The sequence below is a fragment of the Haliaeetus albicilla genome, unplaced genomic scaffold (assembly GCF_947461875.1).
Source record: "Haliaeetus albicilla unplaced genomic scaffold, bHalAlb1.1 scaffold_89, whole genome shotgun sequence".
Lineage (NCBI taxonomy): Eukaryota > Metazoa > Chordata > Aves > Accipitriformes > Accipitridae > Haliaeetus > Haliaeetus albicilla.
The window spans coordinates 44,171-67,500 of NW_027212534.1; the positions used below are offsets into that span (position 1 = coordinate 44,171).

The 23,330-nt window shown below is 47.5% G+C and overlaps 1 protein-coding gene across 1 annotated transcript in view; it reads right to left on the minus strand.

Moving 5' to 3' along the window:
* LOC138684294 (HMG box transcription factor BBX-like) overlaps positions 1 to 19,350 on the minus strand; it is a 38,909-nt gene extending 19,559 nt beyond the window's left edge. Inside the window, exons 1-2 of the mRNA XM_069777981.1 lie at positions 18,907 to 19,350; positions 18,392 to 18,514 (exon numbers count right to left, since the gene is read on the minus strand). Of these exons, the coding sequence (XP_069634082.1) occupies positions 18,392 to 18,499 (108 nt within the window). The 5' untranslated portion in view covers positions 18,500 to 18,514; positions 18,907 to 19,350. The remainder of the gene's footprint in view (positions 1 to 18,391; positions 18,515 to 18,906) is intronic.
* Positions 19,351 to 23,330: the final 3,980 nt, after the last annotated feature.

A 23,330-nucleotide genomic window follows, 5' to 3' on the forward strand; every position in this document is an offset into this window, starting at 1 on the left:
CTACTCCAGCTACATGTTACTATGCACAATGACGTGTGGAAAACAGACTCCACAATCCATGAGATTGTAAAGTAGGTATGTTCATTCAGCGCTGGGCGGCACGGGGGGTAGTCCCACCAAAGTCGTGCGCGTGCGACTCGGCAGTTCGCCTGAAGTTTATACAGTCAGGTATTACATATTCACAATACGCCTATACATATGCATGACCTATCCCCGCTTCATATTAAAATTAGCTCCGAGAGGTCATTTCCATAGTCCCCTCCCAACTGCGCAGGGCCTCTTTATGGTGGTCGTCTGGTAGTCACAGAGATGAAGATAGATGACTCCTCTTCGTCACCGCTAGTAACCTTTTTCCTTGCGCAGGCTCAGCGATTTCTTGGTATTCACCCAAGCCGCAAGACCAGTCTTAGCTGGCTCTTGGGGCCTGCTCCTGCTTCTTATCAAGGACTGTCTTTACCTCATTGGCTGGTTCTTGGGACCAGCTCTTCTTATCAAGGACTGTCTCTACCTCAGCTAATTTCAACAATGTAAGCACTAAACATCATCTTTCACCCCCCTTTATTATGTCTACTGAGATTCTTTTGACTCCCCTTGTCTCAGTCCCCCCTTTTCTAGAAAATAGTAAATTCTTTTACTATATTTAATCCTAGTACTTCTAATACATTATTTCCCTATCTAGCATCCTCCCAAAGTATTTGTTGGTCTCCAGTTTTCGTCGTAACTGATTCTTTTTCCATTCACTGTAAGAGTCTCCTGTACTCTTACAGCACAAAAGGCCACATCGAACCACTATGCAAAGCACCACAGACAAGAGAATGGTGATTATTATAGTGACAAACAAATGCTTTAACCATGTCAAATTTGGCAACCAGGAGGTTAGTTTTTCTAATATGCCTGTCAAGCCCCAAGAAGTGTCATCTTGGGAAACTTCATGTAGTATTTTAGTCCTTTCCCATATCTCCTCAAGATCTGTTTCAATTCGTTGGTTTTGATTGATATAGGTACAGCAAGTTTGGTTTATAACTACACATAAGCCCCCTTCTTTTGCTAAAAGCATGTCCAATCCCATTCTGTTTTGGAGTACTACTTTACTTAGGGATTGTATTTCCAGTTGCAGCCCTCAAATTGCATCAATTCTAGCACTTTCTATAATCTCTAATGTAGCAGATATATTCACGATAGCTTTCTCCAACTCGCTTACCCCTAAAGAGGGGATTAACCATCGGACAAAACTATGGTACCCAGTACCTCGAATAACTAGTGGGTTTTCAGCCCGTTTTACACGGAGCCAAGGTGTTCTCAAAAACCCTCGGGGAGGCAAAGCTCCCTCGAATATACTGGTCTGAGGTGCAAGGTACCCTCGAACACACTGGTCTGAGGTGCAAGGTACCCTCGAACACAGTGTCCCTTCCAGTTCTGGGGTAAACTCTTTCTGGCCCTGCCATCCCCACAGAGCCACCAGTACCCGGGCCCTGTGTTGCATCTTGGACCGAGATGCGTCTCCCTTCTGTCTTGTTCTTGCCCCTTCTTTCCTGCCCCCCCGCTTTGGTTTCCGGATATAATAGAAACTGATACTTAAGTTTAGTCCAAGACGTTCTAATTTTCCTTTATCAAAAGTTCCCAGATTTCCCGCAAGGCTACAATTATCCATGTCTCCCCAAATATTATCAGTAATATTTAAGCAACGGCCAGTAATTAAGATCTCTTTAGGGTTGGGCACTTCCAGATCAAAGTTGGGTCCCCGCTGGGTATTTCCCTTTCCATGAGGGCATGATCCATTCCTGTCTGGCCCGTCTTTAATAAGAGATGTCCAATTTGTGGTCGGGATTCCTAAAAAGGGGAGTTCCATGTTCCCCCGAGGAAGGGGATTACATACCCAACAATCTGATAAATTTAGTACTTTCGAGATACTCTCTGTCATATTTAAATAAGTATTTTGATCCCAAGCCTGCCCCTTGGACAAGGTCCAACTCAGAAACATAACAATCAATGTCTCACAAATTTGAGCTTCAAAGGTCCTTTTTCTTGTGAAGTCCATTGTCCTTTGGGTGCCTTCTTCACCCTAGTGTGATGGATCCAGGCGTTCTGTTCCTTGATCTTAATCGCGGTGAAGGAGGTAAGTAGTACTTGAAATGGTCCTTCCCACTGCGGCTCCAGAGTTTTTTTCTGTAAGAGACTTTATATACACATAATCTCCTGGTTGTGTATTATGCACAGGCCCATCCAAACCTCTCCCTCGAGTCCCTACCACGTGCTTCCTGATTTTATTAAGTCGCTTACCTAATGCCACCATGTAAGAAGTCATAATTTCATCCCCCGCTTGTACAGACATCCCTCTCTGTATCCCATAGGGTTGTCCATACAGAATTTCAAAGGGGCTCAGTCCTTCTTTCGCCCTTGGTCTTGTTCGTATACGCAGAAGGGCTAAAGGGAGAGACTGAGGCCATGCCAAATTTGCTTCTTGTCCTAATTTCACAATTTGCTGTTTGATTAAGTGGTTCATTTTTTCCACTTGACCACTCGACTGGGGGTGATATGGAGTATGAAGCTGCCAATCTATACCCAAGTGGCGGCTAATTTGTTGTACTATTTTTGAGATAAAATGTGGTCCTCTGTCAGAGGACATGGTTGCTGGAACCCCAAAACGTGGTATTATCTCTTGTACCAGTATTTTAGTTACCTCCCGAGCTTTAGCCGTTCTTGTTGGGAATGCTTCTGGCCAACCTGAAAAGGTATCAGTTAATACCAGTAAATATCGATACCCCCCTTTTCTTGGAAGTTCTGTAAAATCAATTTGCCATTGTTGTCCAGGCCCATTGCCTTTTCCAATCTGGCCCATTTCCGGCTTGGGGGTATTCTTAGGATTAGTCTGGAGGCAAAGATCACACTGTTGTGTCACCTGTCTCACCGTGGTGTATAAATTTCTAGCCACAATTTCTCTTATCAAATGATTATACAGAGCCTCTGTTCCCCAATGTCTTTTCCTATGTTCCTCCCGTATCAAATGCCATAATAAGCAAGAGGGAACGATTAGCTTTCCCTGTGGGGTATGAGCCCACCCCTCTTCATTATATGACCCTTCTAAATCTGTAATGAGCTTTTGATCTTCCTTGGTGTATTCTGGCTTACCTTCTAGGGAAATCTGCCTATCAGGAATTAAGGCCCCTTCTGGTTTTACCTTTGTTTTGGCCACTTGTTTTGCCTCTCTGTCTGCCAGCTCATTCCCTTTTTCCAAATCTGAGCTCACTTTCTGGTGTGCCTTAATATGCATAATTGCTACTTTCTTAGGGAGCTGGACAGCTTCCAGTAACTTAGAATTTCTTCTGCGTGTTTGATATTTTTCCCTTGAGAACTCAGTAGTCCTCTCTCCTTCCAAATTGCTCCATGTGCGTGTACAACTCCAAAGGCATATTTTGAGTCTGTATAAATGTTCACAACTTTGCCCTGGGCCAATTCCAGGGTGCGGGTTACAGCAATTATTTCTGCCTTCTGTGCGGAGGTGTTCATGGGCAAAGCCCCTGATTCTATTACCTCTTGGCTGGTGGTGACGGCGTATCCCGCATGTCGATTACCATTTAGGACGTAACTGCTTCCGTCTGTGAACCAAGTTTCCCCGTTTTCCATGGGGCTGTCTTTCAGGTCTGGGCAACTGGCGTATGTTGCTTCGATGGTTTCCAAATGGTCGTGATGTACCAGTTCTCCTGTGTTCCCGCTGAGAAAAGAAGCTGGGTTGACAATGTTAGTGACTACAATCTCCACGTCATCCTGCTCTACCAATATAGCTTGATATCTCAGGAATCTTTGTGGAGAGAGCCAATTTTCCACCTTTTGCTTCCAGTACTGCTGATACTGTGTGAGACACCAGAACAGTCATTTTCTGGCCCAGAGTAAACTTTCGGGCTTCCTGTATATTCAGTGTAACGGCCGCAACTGCCCGCAGGCATCCAGGCCAACCTTTTGCAGTCGCGTCTAACTGCTTAGAGAGGTAGGCAACTGCCCGTCGATATGGGCCCAGGTTTTGTGCTAATATTCCCAGGGCAATGCCCTGCTTCTCGTGGGAGTAAAGAAGAAACGGCTTACTCACATCTGGGAGTCCTAAGGCCGGGGCTGACATCAAAGCCTTTTTCGGTAGCTCAAAGGCTCGTTCGGTCTCCTTATTCCACTCAAGGTGTTTCTGCTCAGTGGCTGTCAATGCATACAGTGGTTTAACAAGCAATCCATAATTATAGATCCACAATCGGCACCACCCTGTCATTCCCAGAAAAGTCCGTAACTCTTTTACTGTCTGAGGTCTCCGAGTTTGACATATTGCCTCTTTACGGGCCTGTCCCAAAGTTCTTTGTCCCACACTAATTTCATAGCCCAAATAATTCACTTTGCGTTGTACGACCTGTGCCTTTTTCTTGGATATCCGGTACCCCCGGAGTCCCAGGAAATTCAACAGACTCACCGTCCATGTCATACAATCTTTCTCTGTTTTGGTGGCGATCAGGATATCAACCACATACTGCAACAGCTTCCCCTCCTCAGATGGGGCTTCCCAGGATTCTAAGTCTTTCGCAAGCTGATTGCCAAAAATGGTAGGACTATTCTTAAATCCTTGCGGCAACACCGTCCAAGTGAGCTGGGTCTTTCGACCACTCTTGGGGTTTTCCCATTCAAATGCAAATAATTTTTGGCTGGCTTCATGGAGAGACAGGCAAAAGAAAGCATCCTTCAAATCTAAAACAGTAAACCAAGTCAATTCAGGTGTTAATACGGTCAACAGGGTATATGGGTTCGCCACTACCGGGTAAAGATCTTCAGTTATCCTATTCACCGCCCGGAAGTCTTGGACCACCCGATATGACCCATCGGGCTTCCAAACAGCTAATATAGGGGTATTGAATTCAGACTCACACTCTTTTAATAATCCCAACTGCAAAAATTTTTCTATCACCAGCCGGATTCCTTCTCCGTCTTCCTTCTTTAGGGGATATTGTTTAATTCTTACCGGCTTTCGGCCTTCCTTGATCCTAACTTCAACAGGTGGAGCACTTTTCGCTCTTCCAGGTGCATCGGTAGCCCGTACCCCCGGGTACACTTGGTTTAAGATGTCCTCGTTAATATTTCCTTCTAGGGGGAGACTGGTTAAGGTTAGGCTCAATATTTGAATATATTGCTGATCTTTTACCTCCAGAGTAATTTCTCCCTTTTTGAATACAATTTTGGCTCCCAATTGTTCCAACAAGTCCCTTCCCAGAAGTGCCTTTGGGGAGTTGGGCATATATAAAAATTTATGAATGCCCCACTGTTTTCCTAATTTATATTCTAAAGGTTTACAAAAATATGCCTTTTCACTTTGGCCAGTCGCTCCTTTCACCATGACATAATCATTTCCCAGGGGCATCAAAGCCTGATTCAAAACCGAGTATGTTGCTCCTGTATCTACCAAAAATTCTACCTCTTGTTGTGTTTTCCCTAGCTTAATTATAACCAGTGGATCCGCTAGGGTAGATTCCCCAGGTTCCCGTCAGTCTCCCTTCACAGGGGCTACCGTTCTTCCTGTTTGAGCCCTCTGATCCTCCTTGTTCCTTGGGCATTCCCTTTTCCAATGACCGAATTTCTTACACAAAGCGCATTGATCCTTGCCCAGTCGGGGCAAGTCTCGTCTAGGCCCTCTTCCTCTTTCTTCCTGAATAACAGCCATTAATTTCCTTTGCCCTTGCCTATATCCTTCTTCTCTGTTACTAAATACTCTCCATGCTTCATCCAACAATATTTCTAAATTCCTACTCTCTGTAGGGCGTAATTTCTGAAGTTTGCGCCTTATATCCCCTGTAGACTGACCCAAAACCAGGGAGACTAATTGTTGTATTCCTACCTCTGACCCAGGATCCAGCGGTGTGCTGCGGTGCATTACATCCCTCAGTCGATCCAGGAATTCGGATGGAGGCTCGGAAGGACTCTGTTTAACTGCATATGAAGCTGACCAATTTATAGTTTTGGGGATCGCTCTCTCCATTCCTTTTGTAATCCACTCCTGATACCCCTGCAATCTTTCCATATGTGCAGATCTATTAACATCCCACTTTGGGTCTTGGAGAGGGAAATATACCTTAATGTCCCCTCCTGCAATCTTATCATGATCTTCAGCAAGGTTCCCTGCTGTTTTTAAAATCAGCTGTTTCTCTGTCTGAGTCATATATTCCAATAATAGCTGTATATCCTTCCAATCAGGGTTATGCTGTTTTACAATAAATTGGCAATGCTTAGTTACACTTTTGGATCACTCCTATAATCTTTTGCCACCTTTTTCCATTCCCCTACGTCAGCAGTAGAAAAGGGTACTTTGATTAACATCGTCCCACCATCCGGCCCCACCGCCACTCGGAGAGGTGCTTGTAAAGCTGTTGAGGTAGTTTTCTTCCTAGTACAGGAAGATACAGGGCTGTCCGGGGGGGTCAGAGTTCTATCCGAGTCTGCATCCTGTTCCTGTGGTCGAGGGGGAGGCTTAAACAAATCAGTTAGATCTTGTTCTGGTACCTGATGAAATTTTATTTGTCTCTGTACATCTTTGTCCAATACTACATGCCGAACAACACCGCCTCAGTTTACCTCTAAGCCCCTTGTTGTTCTCTCACTCAAGTGCAAGCACCATGGGGTCCTGTGGGGGTACCATTCCACAGTCCCTTTGCCACTCCGGATGATTTCGGAGGGTGAAAAACATGTCTGCATACAAATCCTCATCCCATTTTCCTTCTCTCCTTAAAAACAGCATTAGTTGTAATAAGAGTATTATAATCTAGTGACCCATTAAGTGGCCACTTAGCATCACTTTCTAACTTACACAACGGCCACCATTGATTGCAGTATTTAATAAGGTTCTTTTTACTCTCCGTACCTCCGGTCCCAACAATATCTTTCCAGTGGGCAATTACACAACCCAGAGGACTTTTCCTCAATATTCCTCCTTGATTGTTTCCCATTTTATAACTCCTCCTAATGATTCTTAAGTTTGATCTTGGCTTCTCCTTTTAATAAGCTTCCATGCAAATCGTTTCTTACACTTCTTTTACAGTCTTCCCCAGTTTTCCTCCCACACGTCCCAAATTTCTGGAATTAAATTTTCCTTTACACACCAATCTCAGTATTTCGGATTCTTGGTGAGCTCTTTCCCAATCATAAAAGTGTGGAATTTGGAGAAAACACTCAAGGTAGTCTGGTTTCCGTCTGCTACATGTACAGTACCAGCTTCTCCCACAAGATTTACACTTCAACAAAACCCAAGCCGGATGCTAATTATTACATAGTCTAGTTGCAAGCCCACATACAAAGCAAGGAATCACCCCTATTAATACGTAAAGACATTCCCACATTAACAAACATACATACACCTATAAATTTCAACATACCATTTCCACACACCCACACAAAATCCTTAACATAAATTTCCAAACATTCACATCATACAGTCATCACTCCAGTTGACAACCTTCAGCAGCTGCAAAAATAAACCAAGCGCAATTGCGAGGGGGTCCACTTACCCCATAAACCAAGCGCAATTGCGAGGGGGTGCGAGGGGGTGCGAGGGGGTGCGCTTACCCTTCTCCTACCTCTTATATACCAGTCATCGACAGGTCCGTCCTGGCTCCCAATACTGGGATGCAGCGATCACCCCGGATTTGCTCGATCTACCCCCAAGATCGCTAGCGGCCGCTCTATCGGTCAGCAAATCCCCCCATACAGGGTACCCTCCTCCCATATGGGGACTACACTGCATGCCAGATGTCTCTGTGCTATTTACCAGCTGCCCCGGCCCGTACTTTTACAGGCTCCCCTTGTAAAACATACCGTTTGGTCCGCGGCTTCAGGAGGTTGTTGTCTGCTCCCGCGGTGAGCGGCTGGCAGCGGAGGCTCCTGTGAGGAAAGTGCTCGGGGCGTGCCGAGGGGCGTCCGCTCCGCAGTCGGTCCCGCAGCCGAGCAGAGAGTCTCCTGGCTGGCTCGCCAAACTGACATGCGGAAAACAGACTCCACAATCAGTGAGATTGTAAAGTAGGTATGTTCATTCAGCGCTGGGCGGCACGGGGGGTAGTCCCACGAAAGTCGTGCGCGCCCGACTCGGCAGTTCGCCTCAAGTTTATACAGTCAGGTATTACATATTCACAATACGCCTATACATATGCATGACCTATCCCCGCTTCATATTAAAATTAGCTCTGAGAGGTCATTTCCATAGTCCCCTCCCAACCGCGCCTGCGCAGGGCCTCTTTATGGTGGTCGTCTGGTGGTCGCAGAGATGAAGATAGATGACTCCATCACCGCTAGTAACCTCTTTCCTTGCGCAGGCTCAGCGATTTCTTGGTATTCACCCAAGCCGCAAGACCAGTCTTGGCTGGCTCTTGGGGCCTGCTCCTGCTTCTTATCAAGGACTGTCTCTACCTCATTGGCTGGTTCTTGGGACCAGCTCTTCTTATCAAGGACTGTCTCTACCTCAGCTAATTTCAACAATGTAAGCACTAAACATCATCTTTCACCCCCTTTATTATGTCTACTGAGATTCTTTTGACTCCCCTTGTCTCACCACGTTCTTTTAGCAATAACATATCTAAGGCTAAACGATTCTGTAATGTCATTTTTGATACCTGTTGCACTAGCAGATTTAGTTCCCCAAAGGCATATCGAGTCTAATTACTTAATACATGTACTTGCCAAGTCAGGTTTTCTAGCGCCCGTTGGTGTGGAGCAATATATCCAGATGGTGCAAAGAATGCTTCTAGCTCTAACAATACCTTCTGTCCCCAGGTATAATAATCGGGTTTTAAATGCTTTGAATCCACTTCTGGGTGCTACTTGGGTCATCAAGTTCTCGTTTTTTCCTGTGAATAGGTGGTGTGGTATATTCAGAGATTCGCCTGGGACACATAGTAGGAATTCCCAAACCACACCACAATCCAGCCTGTTTGATAACATTCAAGTGCGAGTACATTTTCCCACCTGAGCACCCCCAGACGGTCCCCTCAGGGGCAGCAGACAAAGCGTTTTGACATGTAGCTGCATCTCCCCGGGGTATCTGATTATCCTCCCCCACCGTATGTCTTGGGAAGTGGTTAATGGGAAGTCCACATTTTAGCCAGATACTAACATTATTGGTGATATGATTACATTGGCGATCTCGGTTTCAGTATCCAAAATTAGGATATCCCCAACAGGTGCCCATATCTCGAATTAGGCTTCTAACTTCCAAACTGATCCATGTTTCAATGGGATTGCCAGCACCTGTGGTACAGTCGATAACGTGGGTACAGTTTAACAAATGGGCATCACTGGGGTTGGGTGTGCCCACAAATTCTTTCTTTAATAACTGAAGAGGTTGGGTTTTTAACATGTGTTTCACTGACCATCCCCAAGCAGTGTGGGCGTTACTCATTAAAAGATATTGTCCCTTCGTGTCAGGTACGTGAACACACCAAGCCGAATCCCATCTCACATTATATTGTAATTCAAAAGGGGTAATTTCTGGGGAAGCAGGCCAAAAGGGCACTAGATTACAAGATATATTGTGATAGGAAGGGCAGCCTGTTATTCTCCACCAGGATGGAGAAGGTGGGAATCATCTGGAATAGGCTTCCTTGAATCCTGGAGGACACGGCGGGCTATGATTAATACCAATTTCGCGACTGACCTCCAATCTCCATCGCTTACATGTTTTGTTTATTAAGTCAGGCCACCCCGTGTCCCGAGGGATCTCATAGAAGGCTGCTTCATCTCGCCACCGTCTGCCAGAGGAGGTATAATCACTTTGATATTGGTACTCAAATGGAGCATCTACTAACCCTATAATGCCATTGCTCATATTATATTTTCCAATATTGAGCCTCACGGGTATCAAACCGAATCTAATCCCCTGCTCGGCAGAAGTAGGAAGCTGAATACAGATCCCCTGATCCGTTCTATTCCAGACACATATGAATCCCTGTATCACTTCCCAAGCTAAACTGGAGGTCCTTTCTCCTTGTCCAGATGCACCAAAGGTAAGAAAGGCAAGGAGGAAGGAGTTCCAAACCATCTTTCCCTGTTGTACCGTAAAAATACCACAAACAAAATCAAACGAGCAATACAGATAATGGCCCACTCATCAACTGAAAACATAAGTCCTGCCATGGGCTTCTGATAACCTGCAAAATATATACAAAGATAAACAATGATTAGAGGGATGGGATTGGAGGAGATGTCAAGCACTGCTGCTAGTGGTTGGGATCCATCCGAGAGGCTGAGATGCACCCTCCAAGGCGCTCATGCACCTTCTGTAAAACAGCCTCGTGCAGGATGTGTTACTTATTATAGATGCGTACCAACTAGCCTTAAACTTCAAGCTCTCTTGACTGGAATTGCTCTGATTAAAGCACCCGCAGATCAGCAGAATGTGCTCATTGTGCGTAAAAAGGCTAATAAGTTTATAGCGACCTCTTGCTCCTGCGTGGCATCAGAGGAACGTTGCCTGAACTTTGTGGTGAAGGAACCACATCCTAACCAGGTAAAAAAGCGACCTCGTGCTCTTACGTGGCACAGGTGCTGCTGCAAGAACTCCAACGCGGTCTGCTGCCAAGCTCCCTATGTCCTCGCCCCAGCTCAGGAATCCTGAAAAGTCAACACAGCATCGCTAGTCAGAAATACAAAAGTAACAGACATAAGCAAGCAACCAAGCAGCTATGGCCTTAGCACTATACCAGAGGGTTGGGGTTATATTGTGCATCTTAACTGATATGCTTGTTAGAAGCCAGCTAGTGGGATACAGAAAAAAAACATATTCCCATCAGCCATTTAACATCGGAACAACTTTAATTCAGGTCATGAAGGCCCACTTAGAAGGATGGGACAATCCATCAGGTATTGATACGATGCTCCTTCCCATGGGCATCTGTGGCCACCCAGGCATGAAGGTTAAGGGAGGGGTCTTTAGGGTTAGGGGCACTTGCCCCACAGTGGGCAATTCCCCTAATACCGGTTGTCCAGCATAGTGGAGCAAGTGTACAGGGTCTTTGCTGCCTTTCGTCCCTGGAACGAAAGAAGGGGGCACGGGACAGAACACCAGGAGTCGGGGCCAGCCATTTGCCCCCCACCGGCTACTGATTCGGTATACTGCTTGCGGTACTCGCGACACCCACCCTGCGTCATGGGGCCTCAGGGCTCGTTTTAGAAGTCTGTTCGTTCTCTCCATAACACCATTATCTTGAGGGTAGTCAGGGGTGTGAAAAACCCACTGGATTTCCTCACCCTTAGCCCATTCTTGCACTACTCCAGCAGTGAAATGGCTCCCATTATCAGATTGAATTGGCTGAGGCTTGGGTAAGCAGCTAAACCATACTTTAAGACTTTTCACTGTATTTTCTCCTGTTGCTCTGGATACGGCTTCAGCTTGTGTTAGTCCTGATACTACCTCTACTCCCACTAACACATATCGTTTTCCCTCTGATACCCAAAAGGGGCCAATATAGTCAATTTGCCACGTTTGCCATAAACCCTTGTTTGTCCTTAAATGTTAGGGGTTGTTCTTTTAAAGGGTTATATTTTTCCAAACGAACTCGACATTGACCGCATGCAGAAATAACAGTGTTACGTAAGTCTCGTGTAACGGCCCATCCTCTACTAATAGCCTCTTTGTACAGGTCTTTACTCCCTGAATGGCCACGCTTCACGTGCAGCCACTCCAGAAGGTGTTCCCATTGGTTTTGTTCCCCAAACGGTAACCATTCAGTGCATCCTTTAAACGCTGCATAGGAGTCAGTATAAATGTATACTGGTTCTGTTGTCCTAGCTTCCTTACTGACTACGCTCCACACAGCAACTAACTCACTCCCCTACTTGGGTGCTACCCTCTCCCTCAGTTACCACATGCTCCCCTAAATCAATATGTAATGCTACTGCTCGATACTTCCACGTCTTTCCTTCCCTTTTTGCGGAAGCATCAGTGAACCACACGTTTGTTAAATGGGGTTTAAAATGAGGAGCCACTTTGACGTACAATGGAGGGGGTTCTGTATCTGGGTGATCAGAAGGGGGATCCTGTATTTGGAGCATTTTGGGTGTTCCCTCCTCTATCTGTCTAGTGTGACAGTAGTGGTCTAACTAGGCATACCACTTCCTTACTGTTTCTCATTGAGCTACTCCTACAGGGGGAGGAGTTCCAGCCAATATTGGTTTCAGGATCTTAAAGGGTCCTTGTAAGATGATGGGCTGCTGTCGTATAATTCTCTCAGCTTCCTGTAAGGCTAAGTTAACCACAAAGAGTCCTTTCTCCCAAACGGAATACTGTTTTTCAGCATCCTTAAAGCTACGCGAGAAAAACCCTATAGGACGAGTAGGACCTTCAGGTCCACGCTGCCACATATGCATAGATAACCCATGAATTGCAAAACCCCATTCTATGTGGAGTGGGTCTGTTGGATGCATCGGCCCTAGGGCCTGGTAAATCCCTGCTTCAAAAATTAATAATTTCAGAGCCTCTTCATGGACAGGTGTCCAGTCCCAAGCAGTTCTTTTACGGGTTAAATCATATAAACGGCGAGCTATGATAGAAAAGTCGGGGATGTGTTTTCTCCAAAACACTAGCAAGCCTAGGGCATGCTGCAATTCTTTCTTATTTTCAGGCATTTTTACTTGTTTGAGGGTGGACAAGCTTTCAGAAGGTATACACACAGGCCCCCCCTTTCCACCAGATACCTAAAAATTTTACTTCAGGTGATGGGAGTTGCACCTTTTCGGCAGGAATTTGGAGCCCTAAATTCTCTAAGTGACTAATGATTTCTCTCTGGGTTTGCCCCACTGCAGCGGTGTCTGGTCCTCGGATTAGCGCATCATCAATATATTGATATACTCTTACGCCATCTTTAGGAGTGATCTGATTTAGTTCCTGGGCCAATGCCTACTGAGCAATGGTTGGTGAGTGGCAACAGCCTTGGGGAAGTCGCATAAATGTATATTGTACACCTTCCCAGGTAAAGGCAAAGCCATCCCTATTTGCTTCTTGCAAGGGAACCACAAAGAACATGTCTTTCACATCAACGGTTGCTAAAATCTGGTGACCCTGTTCTTGTATGGTTGCAATGAATTCTGCTATATTGGGAACTGCAGCTGTTAATGGGCCAGTATTGGCGTTCAAGCGTCGCTAGTCAATTGTCAATCGCCACTTCCCATTTGGCTTGCGGACCGGCCATAACGGGGAATTATAGGGTGAGTGTGTAGGAATAACTATCCCCTGTTCCCGTAACTCAGTTATCACTGAAGGGATCCCTTCCCTTGCTCCCAAAGGCAAAGCATAAGGTTTGACATGAACTATTTTTGAAGGCGGGAGAGTCGGTGCCGACTGCAAAAGCCTCATAGAGATTGCGGGACACCCGAATTTCCATTCTCTTCCCCTAGAGTCTACCCATGGCTGGCCTTTTAAGAGGTCAAGTCCTAGAATACTGGTGGGTAGAGGACCTAGTATCATAGTAACCTCAACAGGGGACGAAGCCCCTGGCAGCCAGCATTTAACTTCAGCTGTCGGCTGCGGTTGGGAGCTTCCGAAAACGTCTGTGACCCGTATCTGCTTCTTATCTGCAATTATTCCACTGCGGTAAGCAACATCTGCCCGGAGTGCTGACATTTGAGCACCCATATCAACTAGAAAAGTTACTGGGGTCTTAAAGAGACCAGGGGGAAAAGCAATCATCAGGTCTCCTGTCTTATTTTCAGTGAGCCTCCTTGAATAAACCCACTGGCTGTCCCTGGCTCACTTACTGGGGACGGCGTGTCTAGTTTCCTGTCCTGCGGACAGTCATACCTGCCTCTGGGGCAGTAGGTGTTTGGGGAGTGGGAGTTGCCAGCAACTGCGGAATCACCCCCATATCGCTCCGAGCGTCTAACTCAGTATGGGGAGGCTCCTTGTTCTTGTCTTTCCACCCTAGGACCAACTTTTCTAGGGCAGAGGTGGGCGTGCCGTCCATCACATCCCGGGGAATTCCCTTTTCTATCCCTTCTGTCCACAACAAGTTCCGCTGACCCCCATACGGCTTTTTGGTGTTTACAGTCTTAGATGGGGGAGGTCGGCCAGGTCCTTCTGTTCAGCGGATGGCAGGCTTAGCCCTGCTTTCTTCCCTTGCGAGACCCATTCTCCGGCCATAGTTAATCAACTCCTGTGCCACTTCTCTCCAGGTCAGGGCCCTCCTGCATTCCGCCTGCCTCCTCTAGGTGCTATCGCATCGCATAGTCTATCCTGCAGCTGGACAGCATATAATTTCAAAGAATCTGGTAAACCTCGGCTTAGAGTCGTCATTCTGTCGGGACTGGCATTTAACAACATCGGAGAGGGCTGTTGTGGCACTAATCGCCTATCATGCATTAACTGGAGACAAGCAGTTTTCTGTAAGCTCTCGGTGAACTGATTTATAGAAGGGGTGTCTAACTGTGTTGCTTCTCCTCGTTCTATTTGGTCTATTCCCCCTGCCCAGTAAGCTGCCCGCTGCGTCAGAGACCACGGTTCCCTAGGATCATCGGTAGTTAGGAACACTCCAGGCCCCCAATATCCTTGGGCTTCATCTTCTGACAATAAAATCCGGTCACCACCGGTTAATGACACCCTCCACACATATTCTGTTTCGGTCTCCTTTGCTAGTTGGGTATACTTTTCCTGAATTTTAGATAATTCAGTGGCGGAATATGGTATTGTCTTAATGGTCACGTGTGGTGCTCCACCACTTTGGCCATTGTCTATGGTTTCTGTTTCAATTAATGGCCTCATTGCTATCCCCTCATCCTGAGGGTAAAAATCTGTTCTGGTACATTCTAACTCTTGATTTGGTATAAAGATTTTTGCTGTTTCACCTGAACTACCTCTAGACATTCCAGGTCTAAGTCCAGGTCGGATCGTTCATCCGCCTCGGCTCACAAAATTCTTTCCCGATCTAATGCATCAGACAAGGCAGCATGAAGCCACTGCATTGTATTACGCTCAGAAGTTTACTGCTCTTGCAGGACTTTAACTAAATCCTGCAGGGACTGAATCTTCTCCTTATCTGCCTGCTCTGCTCTCATTGTTTCCTGTCTGTCTTCCTGGGCTGCTACGAGTGCGGCCCCTAAAACTGCACACCCCACAGCCTTCCCTTTTCCCAGGCCAAACCTGCCTTCTTTTGCTAGCTTCTCAATTCCTCCTGCAATGGCTTTTGGGTCATGCCACTGGTCTCGTGCCCAGGCTACTCCTTGTGGGGAAGGGTGGGCTTTATAGGCAGTCAGCTTCTCCAAAACAGGGGAACAGCCAGACACAGATGTTTCCCGGGTCACCATGCCTGCCACTGCTCAGATCCCTCCTGACTTACTGTTGAGAGATCCTTCCCAGATCCTCCCCGCCCGTCCTCCGAGTGGAGATCTGGTATCCCGTTAGAATCTCCCTTCCAACAAGGGAAATCCTGTCCGTGATGCCAATTAAGATGTCACGTCCCAAAGTTGGAGCGACTCAGGTTCGTGGATTTCCTTTGTCAGAATTAAGGTGAAACGACACCAGGGGAGTTCAAACAACAATCAACATTTATTCAGCCTAGCTAACCTTGCCCAAGTACACGTGAACTTATCAATAGGAACCTTGCAACATGTCATTAAGCTGCTGTTTGAAAAGACAAAGGAGGTGTACAAAAAGAAATGGAAAAAGGAACATGAAATGTATCAGAAGGAGAGCCCTCCCGTTGAGTCACGAGGTTCAGAGCAGACCCCCTTGCTTTCTGGACTCCTTCTCAAAGAGGAGCCCGGGGGCAGCTAGATCCACTCCTAGTCTCAGACTTGGTCAACGGTTTATGTTTCAAAGGATGAGGTGTAGGGACTGTGGAAAAGAGAGAAGGAAAAGAGGGAGAGAGAGAAAGAGAGAAAGAGAGAGAGAGAGAGAGAGAGGAAAAGGGTTTCACCAGTCCTGGGTCCAGCGTTGGTCCAGCCAGCGTAGAGATCCAGTTCCGGAGGGTGCACACTGAGAACTCCTTCTCCCTTCTTCTATAGCGTGTTAGTTGATGGTCTCAACATGCGCAGTTCCCATTCCTGGGGTTCTCTGGAATCGGTCAGTGAGCTTTGCGGGGGGGTTCATTGTGGAGTTGCCTCTTTTTCCCTGCTCGCATGACGGCTTAAGATAGAAGCACAGTCCCATCTTCCGTGGGGCTCCTCCTCCAGGCGCATATGCTGTGCTCCTTCTCCTGGTCACTTAAGATAAGGAATTGTGGCTTCGGAGAAGTGCGGTCCCACCCTCCGTGGGGCCCTCTCCTCCGGCCACATTGTCCTGTTCACAAAACTCCAGCATTTTTACAGAGGCCGTTTTCTCCACCAAAGTTCTTCAACGAATGTTTGAGACACTGACTATAATTTATCAGACCATCACACCAGCCTGTAAAGAAAACTGATGTATAACTTAGCCCTAAAAAACACCCAGAAGAGTAACAAATTTTACAGCTTTGTTATAGCTGTGATTCAGTTCTTCCTCGTCTTCAAATACCCCACATGCTTTCATTTCTTCGACCAACTTCTGACTATGAATGCAATCTACATCCTTAGGAGGAGCCAAGCTAATTGGAGAAGTCATTCCACAGTGCCTTTGAGGCTGGTTCTGCAGCTTAGGAGTACTGTGGGAGAAAATAAAATACTGAAGACTCCACAACAGAAAAAAAAAAAAACCCAACAAACCAACCACCTTACTGGAAAACACCCTTCCACTTATACGTTTCCAAATCAGCTTCTGATTCTGATTCTGCTTCTATCAGAGCTACTCTGACGTGTGCCAAGACATTTAATAAATTCAAGCAGCTGTTTCCATCCAGCTTAAAAACGTTAACTTACACCTCTCTCCTGTTTCTGAACATCCAGATAGCAAACTATCACCACAAGCCTCGTTCACTAGACATTTTCTGACAAACTGCTTTGTGACAAAAAGCAACAAGACGATTCAACAGGAGCACAGGCTGTGCGAACTCAGTGCTTGCCAGCAACCTCCTACAGAGCAGAAACTAAGGTGATCCCAAGGAAAGTTAGAGACCTTGCGAAGTGATGCAAGTGCCACAGCAACTCCACCAGCAGAAAACCTCTTGAGCTTCAGCTGGACTTGGGAAGGGATTTCCTAAAGCCTCTTTCCTCCACGGCTACCCCTGCAAGCAGTAGCGGAACAGCGCTGCCTGGCTTCCCTCCTGCAGCACTGCCAAGCAAAACAGCAGGCACAATTCAAAAATCAGCCTCGATCAATGGCCCTGAGTGATCTGCATCAGAGATTCAAAAGAAGGAATAAGGCAATTCAACTATAAACAGAAACACATCATGACTACCAAGGCAGAGCAGACAGCACGGTTTGTACTATCCTAAAGTATTCTAAATGTGAGAGACATGATTTCACCTCAAACCGGGTGAGTTAAAAACACCTGAGGGTGGCACCCCAGCTCTTCTCAAGGGTGGCCAGCCGGGGACCCAAGCTGCTGAAACAACCATCCAGAGAGTGCAGCATGACCACACTGGTGCGCAGCAAGCATGCCTTTTTTTTTTTCTTTTTTTTTTTTTTAAATACCTGCTTTGACATCACTACAGTACAGGCTCAGAGTCCATGACAATGGCTGATGAGGTCCGTAGCAGAAGAAAGATACACAAACCAAAGGCCCCTATCCAAACCCTGAAAAGGCAAACAAGAGAAAAAAGGAATCAGAAAAAATAAAAAAAAGACCACCCAGGACACAAGACAAGGCAAAAATAACATAACTCCAAGAACCCAGGGCCAACAAACCCACAGCCAGTCCGTAACAGTAACATGCTTTAATCCTAACTCGCCTAAACTCTGACATCCTGTAATCCTGCCATCCCATAGCCCTAGCACACTGCAATGCTAGCATACCATAACCCGAGCTCATTGTAGCCCTAAGATATCACAAACTGAACACAAACTCCCTGCACATCTCTGCCAGAGCCTGCAGGTGGCCCCAGATCTCAGACATCACAACTTTGAAGTGGGAGTGGGACAGAGCCACCAGGACATCACCAGCATCCATCTTCACATCATCCGTCACACTCCGAAAAAGTGCCTGGCTTAAACGCTCCATGGGAGAAAGGCACTCGGAGACGCTGAACCGGCCAACCATGGCCACGGGGCTTCAGCTCATCATTTCTGTGTCAGAGCCAGCAGGCAGATGACCCCGTCCTCCCTGCGAGACCCCTCAGGGCAGCCGTACCCAGCTCCAGGGGGCTAGATACGGCCTCGGCTCTAGGGGCAGATGCTGCCTGGGACCACAATCTCTCACGGGGGCACTGGGAAACCCTCCTCAGGCCTGGATGCCTGAGAAACATCTCTGCACTGCTCCGTATCTCACAAAACCAGGGGCAGAAGAAGGCTCTTTGCTGGCCTCCAAGAGAATCAGCTCACCTGGGCTCCTCTGTGGCCACCGGGCGCCTTTGCTGTCAGGTGGCTCTCAGCGTTGCTCTGCAATCGGCTCTCACCTCCCTGAAGGACGCTCTCCAGTGCACGGTACATCTCCACTGGGTCTCCCTGGGGACAAAGATCAAAAGGGAGGGATGGGGTTTGCTTTGCCCTCATTCCCAGGCTGCCACAAGAGAAACCTGCCACCCCCTAAATCAGCTGTGGCATGTGGACACCACGCATGAGCTGCAGACGTGGACGGCAGTGGGGCTGTGGGGAGCAGGCAGGCTGTTCTGGGGTGCCCCCAGTGCTGGCAGAAAGCAGAGCTGGAGAGAACAGGGCAGCCAGCAGCTGCCGGTGGGGCTCAGCAGGATACAGTGCCTGCGGAAATGCCCGGCTCCTTGAGCCTCAGCCCCAGGGCTGCAGCACAGGGCTGGCACTGCCTGCAGCTTCGCTGGGAAAAATCAGGCAGGGGTGACCCTGAAAACCCACACATGTACCCAGGCCCGGGAGTTGACAACCTGTTCCTTTGCCCATCGCCACCACAGGATCCAGAAAGCAGTGCCACTGGCCCCGGCATGGTCCTGAGCCACCTCCCGATGGGTGAGTCTTTAACCCAGCCTAAAAAGAGGAAAAATTGACCAGAATTCAGCTGTGCTCAAGTTTTTGCAGGCAGCATGTTTTTTTGAGCTACCTGGTGCTGCCGTGCCTGGGGAACACTCCAGAAACAGGGCGGCTGCCTGTACCTGCAGGCAGGCGGTGGAGCGTGTGCAGCAGGAGCGAGTGGTGGTTCGTGCAGCTGTTGAATGGGTTCAGGCTTTAAGTGTGTCCAGACTGGTACGCCTGGTTCCTTTTTCCTTGCAGTTTGTATTTAGAGCTTAAATAGTATTCTTTTTAAAAGCAAAAACATCAAGCAAAAAAAACCCAACCCAAAACCAGATGGGTGAATTTCCCCCCCCCCCCCCCCCCCCAGCTGTCCTTTTTTGCCCTTAGTCCTGGCCACTATGCAAGGCAATGCTCATCACCAATATTAGGGCACAGGACTGGGACCAGGACAGGGCTTTGGCAGGCAGCACGTTCCTCGAGGCTCCCGGTAATGCAGTTACTGGGGAGTGCTCAAGAAACGGGGGCAGTTGCCCAGAATTGCTATTTTTGGTCTCTCCCCATCACGCTCTGTCTGGCTCCCTGCCCCCACTTTTTATTTCCTCCCTTTCTCCACTATTTCCTTCTTTCTCCTTCTTTCTCTGTCTCACTCCCTGTCTGTATTTCCTCATTCCTCTCTCTCCTGCAGCCTGTCTCCTCGTCCCTGCCTGTATCCCCTGCTCAGCTGGCTGGGCCTTCTCTCTGCTCTCTGGGCCTCCGTCCTGCTCCCCATCCCCTTCTGCTCCTCCGCCGTCTCCATCCTGGAGACCACGGCTCTTCTGTCCTTCTCCCCCTCCTTGTCCTCATCCGCATCCCTCTGTTTCTCAGTCTCTCTGGGCTGTTTCCCGTCCTTCCCTTGCTCTCTGTCCCTGCCTCTCCCTTTCTTTCTCTCTTCCTGCCTTTCTCCTCTCACCCTTCCCCTCCGTCCCTCTCTCCTGCTCCCTCTCCCACCTCTCTCTGCTGCTCTGTCCCCCCTTCTCCTCCTCTTTCTCTCTCTCTTTCTTCTCCTCCTCCTCCTCGTCCTCGTCCTCGTCCTCGTCCTCCCTCAGGCAGGCGGCCATGGGGCCTGCGGGGGGCGGGGCCGGGCCGGGGATGGTGTCCCTGCAGGGTCAGGCAGCAGGAAGGAGCGCCCCGGGGCATGCTGGGAGCTGTAGTCCTGGGGCACGGGGCTGCCGGGGGCCCTGGTGGTTCCCGGGGCATGCTGGGAGCTGTAGTCCTGGGGCACGGGGCTGCCGGGCGGCCATGTTGGCCTCTGCAGTCTCTGCTCCAGCTGCGGCCCGGCTGAGGTGAGGGCTGGGGCTGCCCGTGAGGCGAGCGAGGCCCTTGGGCGGGCGTGGGGGTGTGGGAGCCGGGCCCGGCTGAGGGAAGGAGAGAAGGGACAGGGTGAGGGGGGTCGCAGTCCTGGGTTTGCGGATTTCACGCAGACGCCCTCTTCAGAAAACACAGGCTCTGTGTGGGTCAGCGGTCCCTGCAGAGCTTTATGATTTGTAGCCGTTTTTATAAATACACAGCGGGCTCACACGGTGCTGTGCTTCTTGTAAACTGAATCGCTGTTATCCCGGCTACAGTCTGGAGGGAGCAAGTGCCAGCTGATAGATCAAGATGGAGGTGAAAGATGGAGATGCTACTGTTATATACTGACAGAGCCAATTTTTTATATAACAATATATGTATTGAGAATAGCAAGCAAGCAGCACTGGGCGGCCGGGGAGTCCACGCTCTACCAACGGCTCGCAACTTTATGTTTTAGTTACATTTCTTATATACAGTTCATGCACCCCTTTCTTGTAAGTCTCCGCCTTGTCCTGCTTCCTTTTTCTTCACTCGTGCAGGTTTGTTACTAGGCAGATTCGGTCCATCTTCTCAAGGGCGAGTGTGTTTTGATGTAGAATGTCTTGATGTGGAGAAGTGCAGTCCTGGCAGAGTTAATCCCCTTATCTGGTAAATTGTAGCCGTTGTCTTTTCCCTCCTTATCTAGTAAGTTATAGCTGTTGTTCTTTTCCCTCCTTAACTAGTAAGTTATAGCCGTTGCCCTTTTCCCGTGACTTTTACACATCATTTCAGCAAGCCTTGTTATTTTCACAAGGCATCTGCTAAATCTCAATATGTCTCTTCCCCCTTCCCGATTGGTATGTCAGCCTTATTGTCTTTTAATTCAACACGAATTACACAACGTCAGGGAACAATTTGGTTCCCTGTCGATTACACTGTGGCATGTTCCTCTGATTCATGCATTCTCCACCTTGCACAGCAACGCACTTGAAATACTGAAATGTGCCCTTTTTATTGCTGCTAACATTCAAAAATCTTGTCTTGGTCTGGTCAGCAAGGTATTTGGAAAACATCAAGGTTGCATTTTGAGAATAAAATAGGTTCCTGTCCTTCCCCCTCCCCCCGAAACTGTGCGGGATCCAGACCTTCTCCCCCTACCCCCCTATGTGTAGCCTGGCTTTGTTCATTTTGGTGCCTCATACCAAGAATATAGCAAACAACCAAGATGTGTGCTGTGTGCTGCAGGCCAAAGAGCATTTTAAATGTCCCCAGTTTATTTCATGCAGCTGTGCAGCATGGTACATTTTGGAAGGCACACTGGGATGATGTATCAGAAGTTGCTGAAAATGAGGTGATACTGGTAGTGGTTTGTTTTCAGTGCCTGGTTTGGGAAAGAATATCCTCAAATAGTCTAAGGTACAGATCTATTAGAGGAAAAGGAGTGCAAGGTAAGGAGCATCATGCTGCATTTATTGCTAAACGTCTGCTTTCATTTCATTCAAACTAGAAAGTAAACAAAGATTGGACCTGCCAAAGAATTTGTTTCCCAGAGTGAGCATTCAAGCACTGGGGAGCAGTTTGCAGGATCAGAACTTCAGCCTGCTCTGGGTGATAAACCTTCAGGAGAGGAAAGAGAAACCCCACTTTTTTAAATGCAGCTCTACTTATCTTAATAGTTCTTCTTGTTAGATTGTGTTGGCGGTCAGACTCTAAGCACGTGACTAAACTGTCAAAAAAATCAAGATATTTAAGGATTATTTGCTGAATTAAATGCTTTTACAAGCAGTGCACTCTATTGCCCTGTGGATAGTATACTGTCATGACTGGCAATTTTCCTTTTTTAGTACAAGGACGCATGTATGAAGGCAAATCGAGGGTACAAGTGGTGCCCCACAGCAAACCAACCTGCGAAAACCCAGGCATCCACTGTTACAAACAGGAAGAAGCTATGGGCCTTTGCTTCAGACTCTGCAAAGGCTTTACCAAGCCCGAGGAAAGTGACAAGAAGTGATGAAATGCCACAGCGTAACTTCAGGATGGCAGGTGAGACTTCCATCCACGTTCCTCAAACGTCGCAGCCTCGTTTTGTTTGCGGATGCAATGTTGGAATCGAACTGCAAGACCAGTTTCCTTTACTGCACCTGGTACTGTAGTGCAAATACCTTTCATGTCCCAAATTGAGTTGCCAAGACTCTAGTTAAACCTCTGCACAACAGCCTCAAATTTCCTAAGTGCATGATTGCTTTCAAGAGTCGCGTCCAGACATGCGACATATCATAAGCTGTAGGGTAGTAGGGTTATTCCATGCGGGACCCGGACGGCTGGACACCAATAGGTTGATTAAAGTCGCCAGTTTATTGAGCCTAGCTGATCATTCTTATACAATTCTCTAAGTTCCTTAGAAGCTTTGATTGGCTGCTGCATGCAAGCATTTGGTGTCCACGCGCACAAGCATAAAATGTGATTGGTTATATCGACACTGGACACGCGTATAAACATAAGATACAGTTAGTTATACTCACTCTGTACACGCGCATAAACATAGGACATAATTGGCTATATTAACTAGAGCATGCGAAACTTGTCTCAGTCTAATTGGTCAAGATAAAATGCCGAATTGAGGGAGGTTGTGCCAAGTTCCCTTTATCGTGGAATGCGCACCTGTGTTTTTCTAATTGGGATCTTTCTTTTTCTGTCTTCTTGTTTGTTCTGTTCAAGGCCTTCTAAAGGCGTCTGGAATGCTCTTGCGACCATGAGCTACTTTCAGGCCCAGTAACTAAGTTCCATATAATTGAACCCTACATAAGGCATACCCCACCTGGGGTCCAGATTTGATTGATGTTTAGTTCAGGCTTATCTGCTGTTCGAGATTTTCATTTTCTTTCAGAAAGGGAAATGCTGATTGTGTGCGTTCTTCTTCTCTCTCATAGAGTGTTGCGCTACCTTTAGTCATTTGCTGTTGACAGAAGTAATTTCTGGTTGTCTCCGAAGTTGGAGGTACGGCAGGACAGGGACTCGGCAGCTGGGGTTT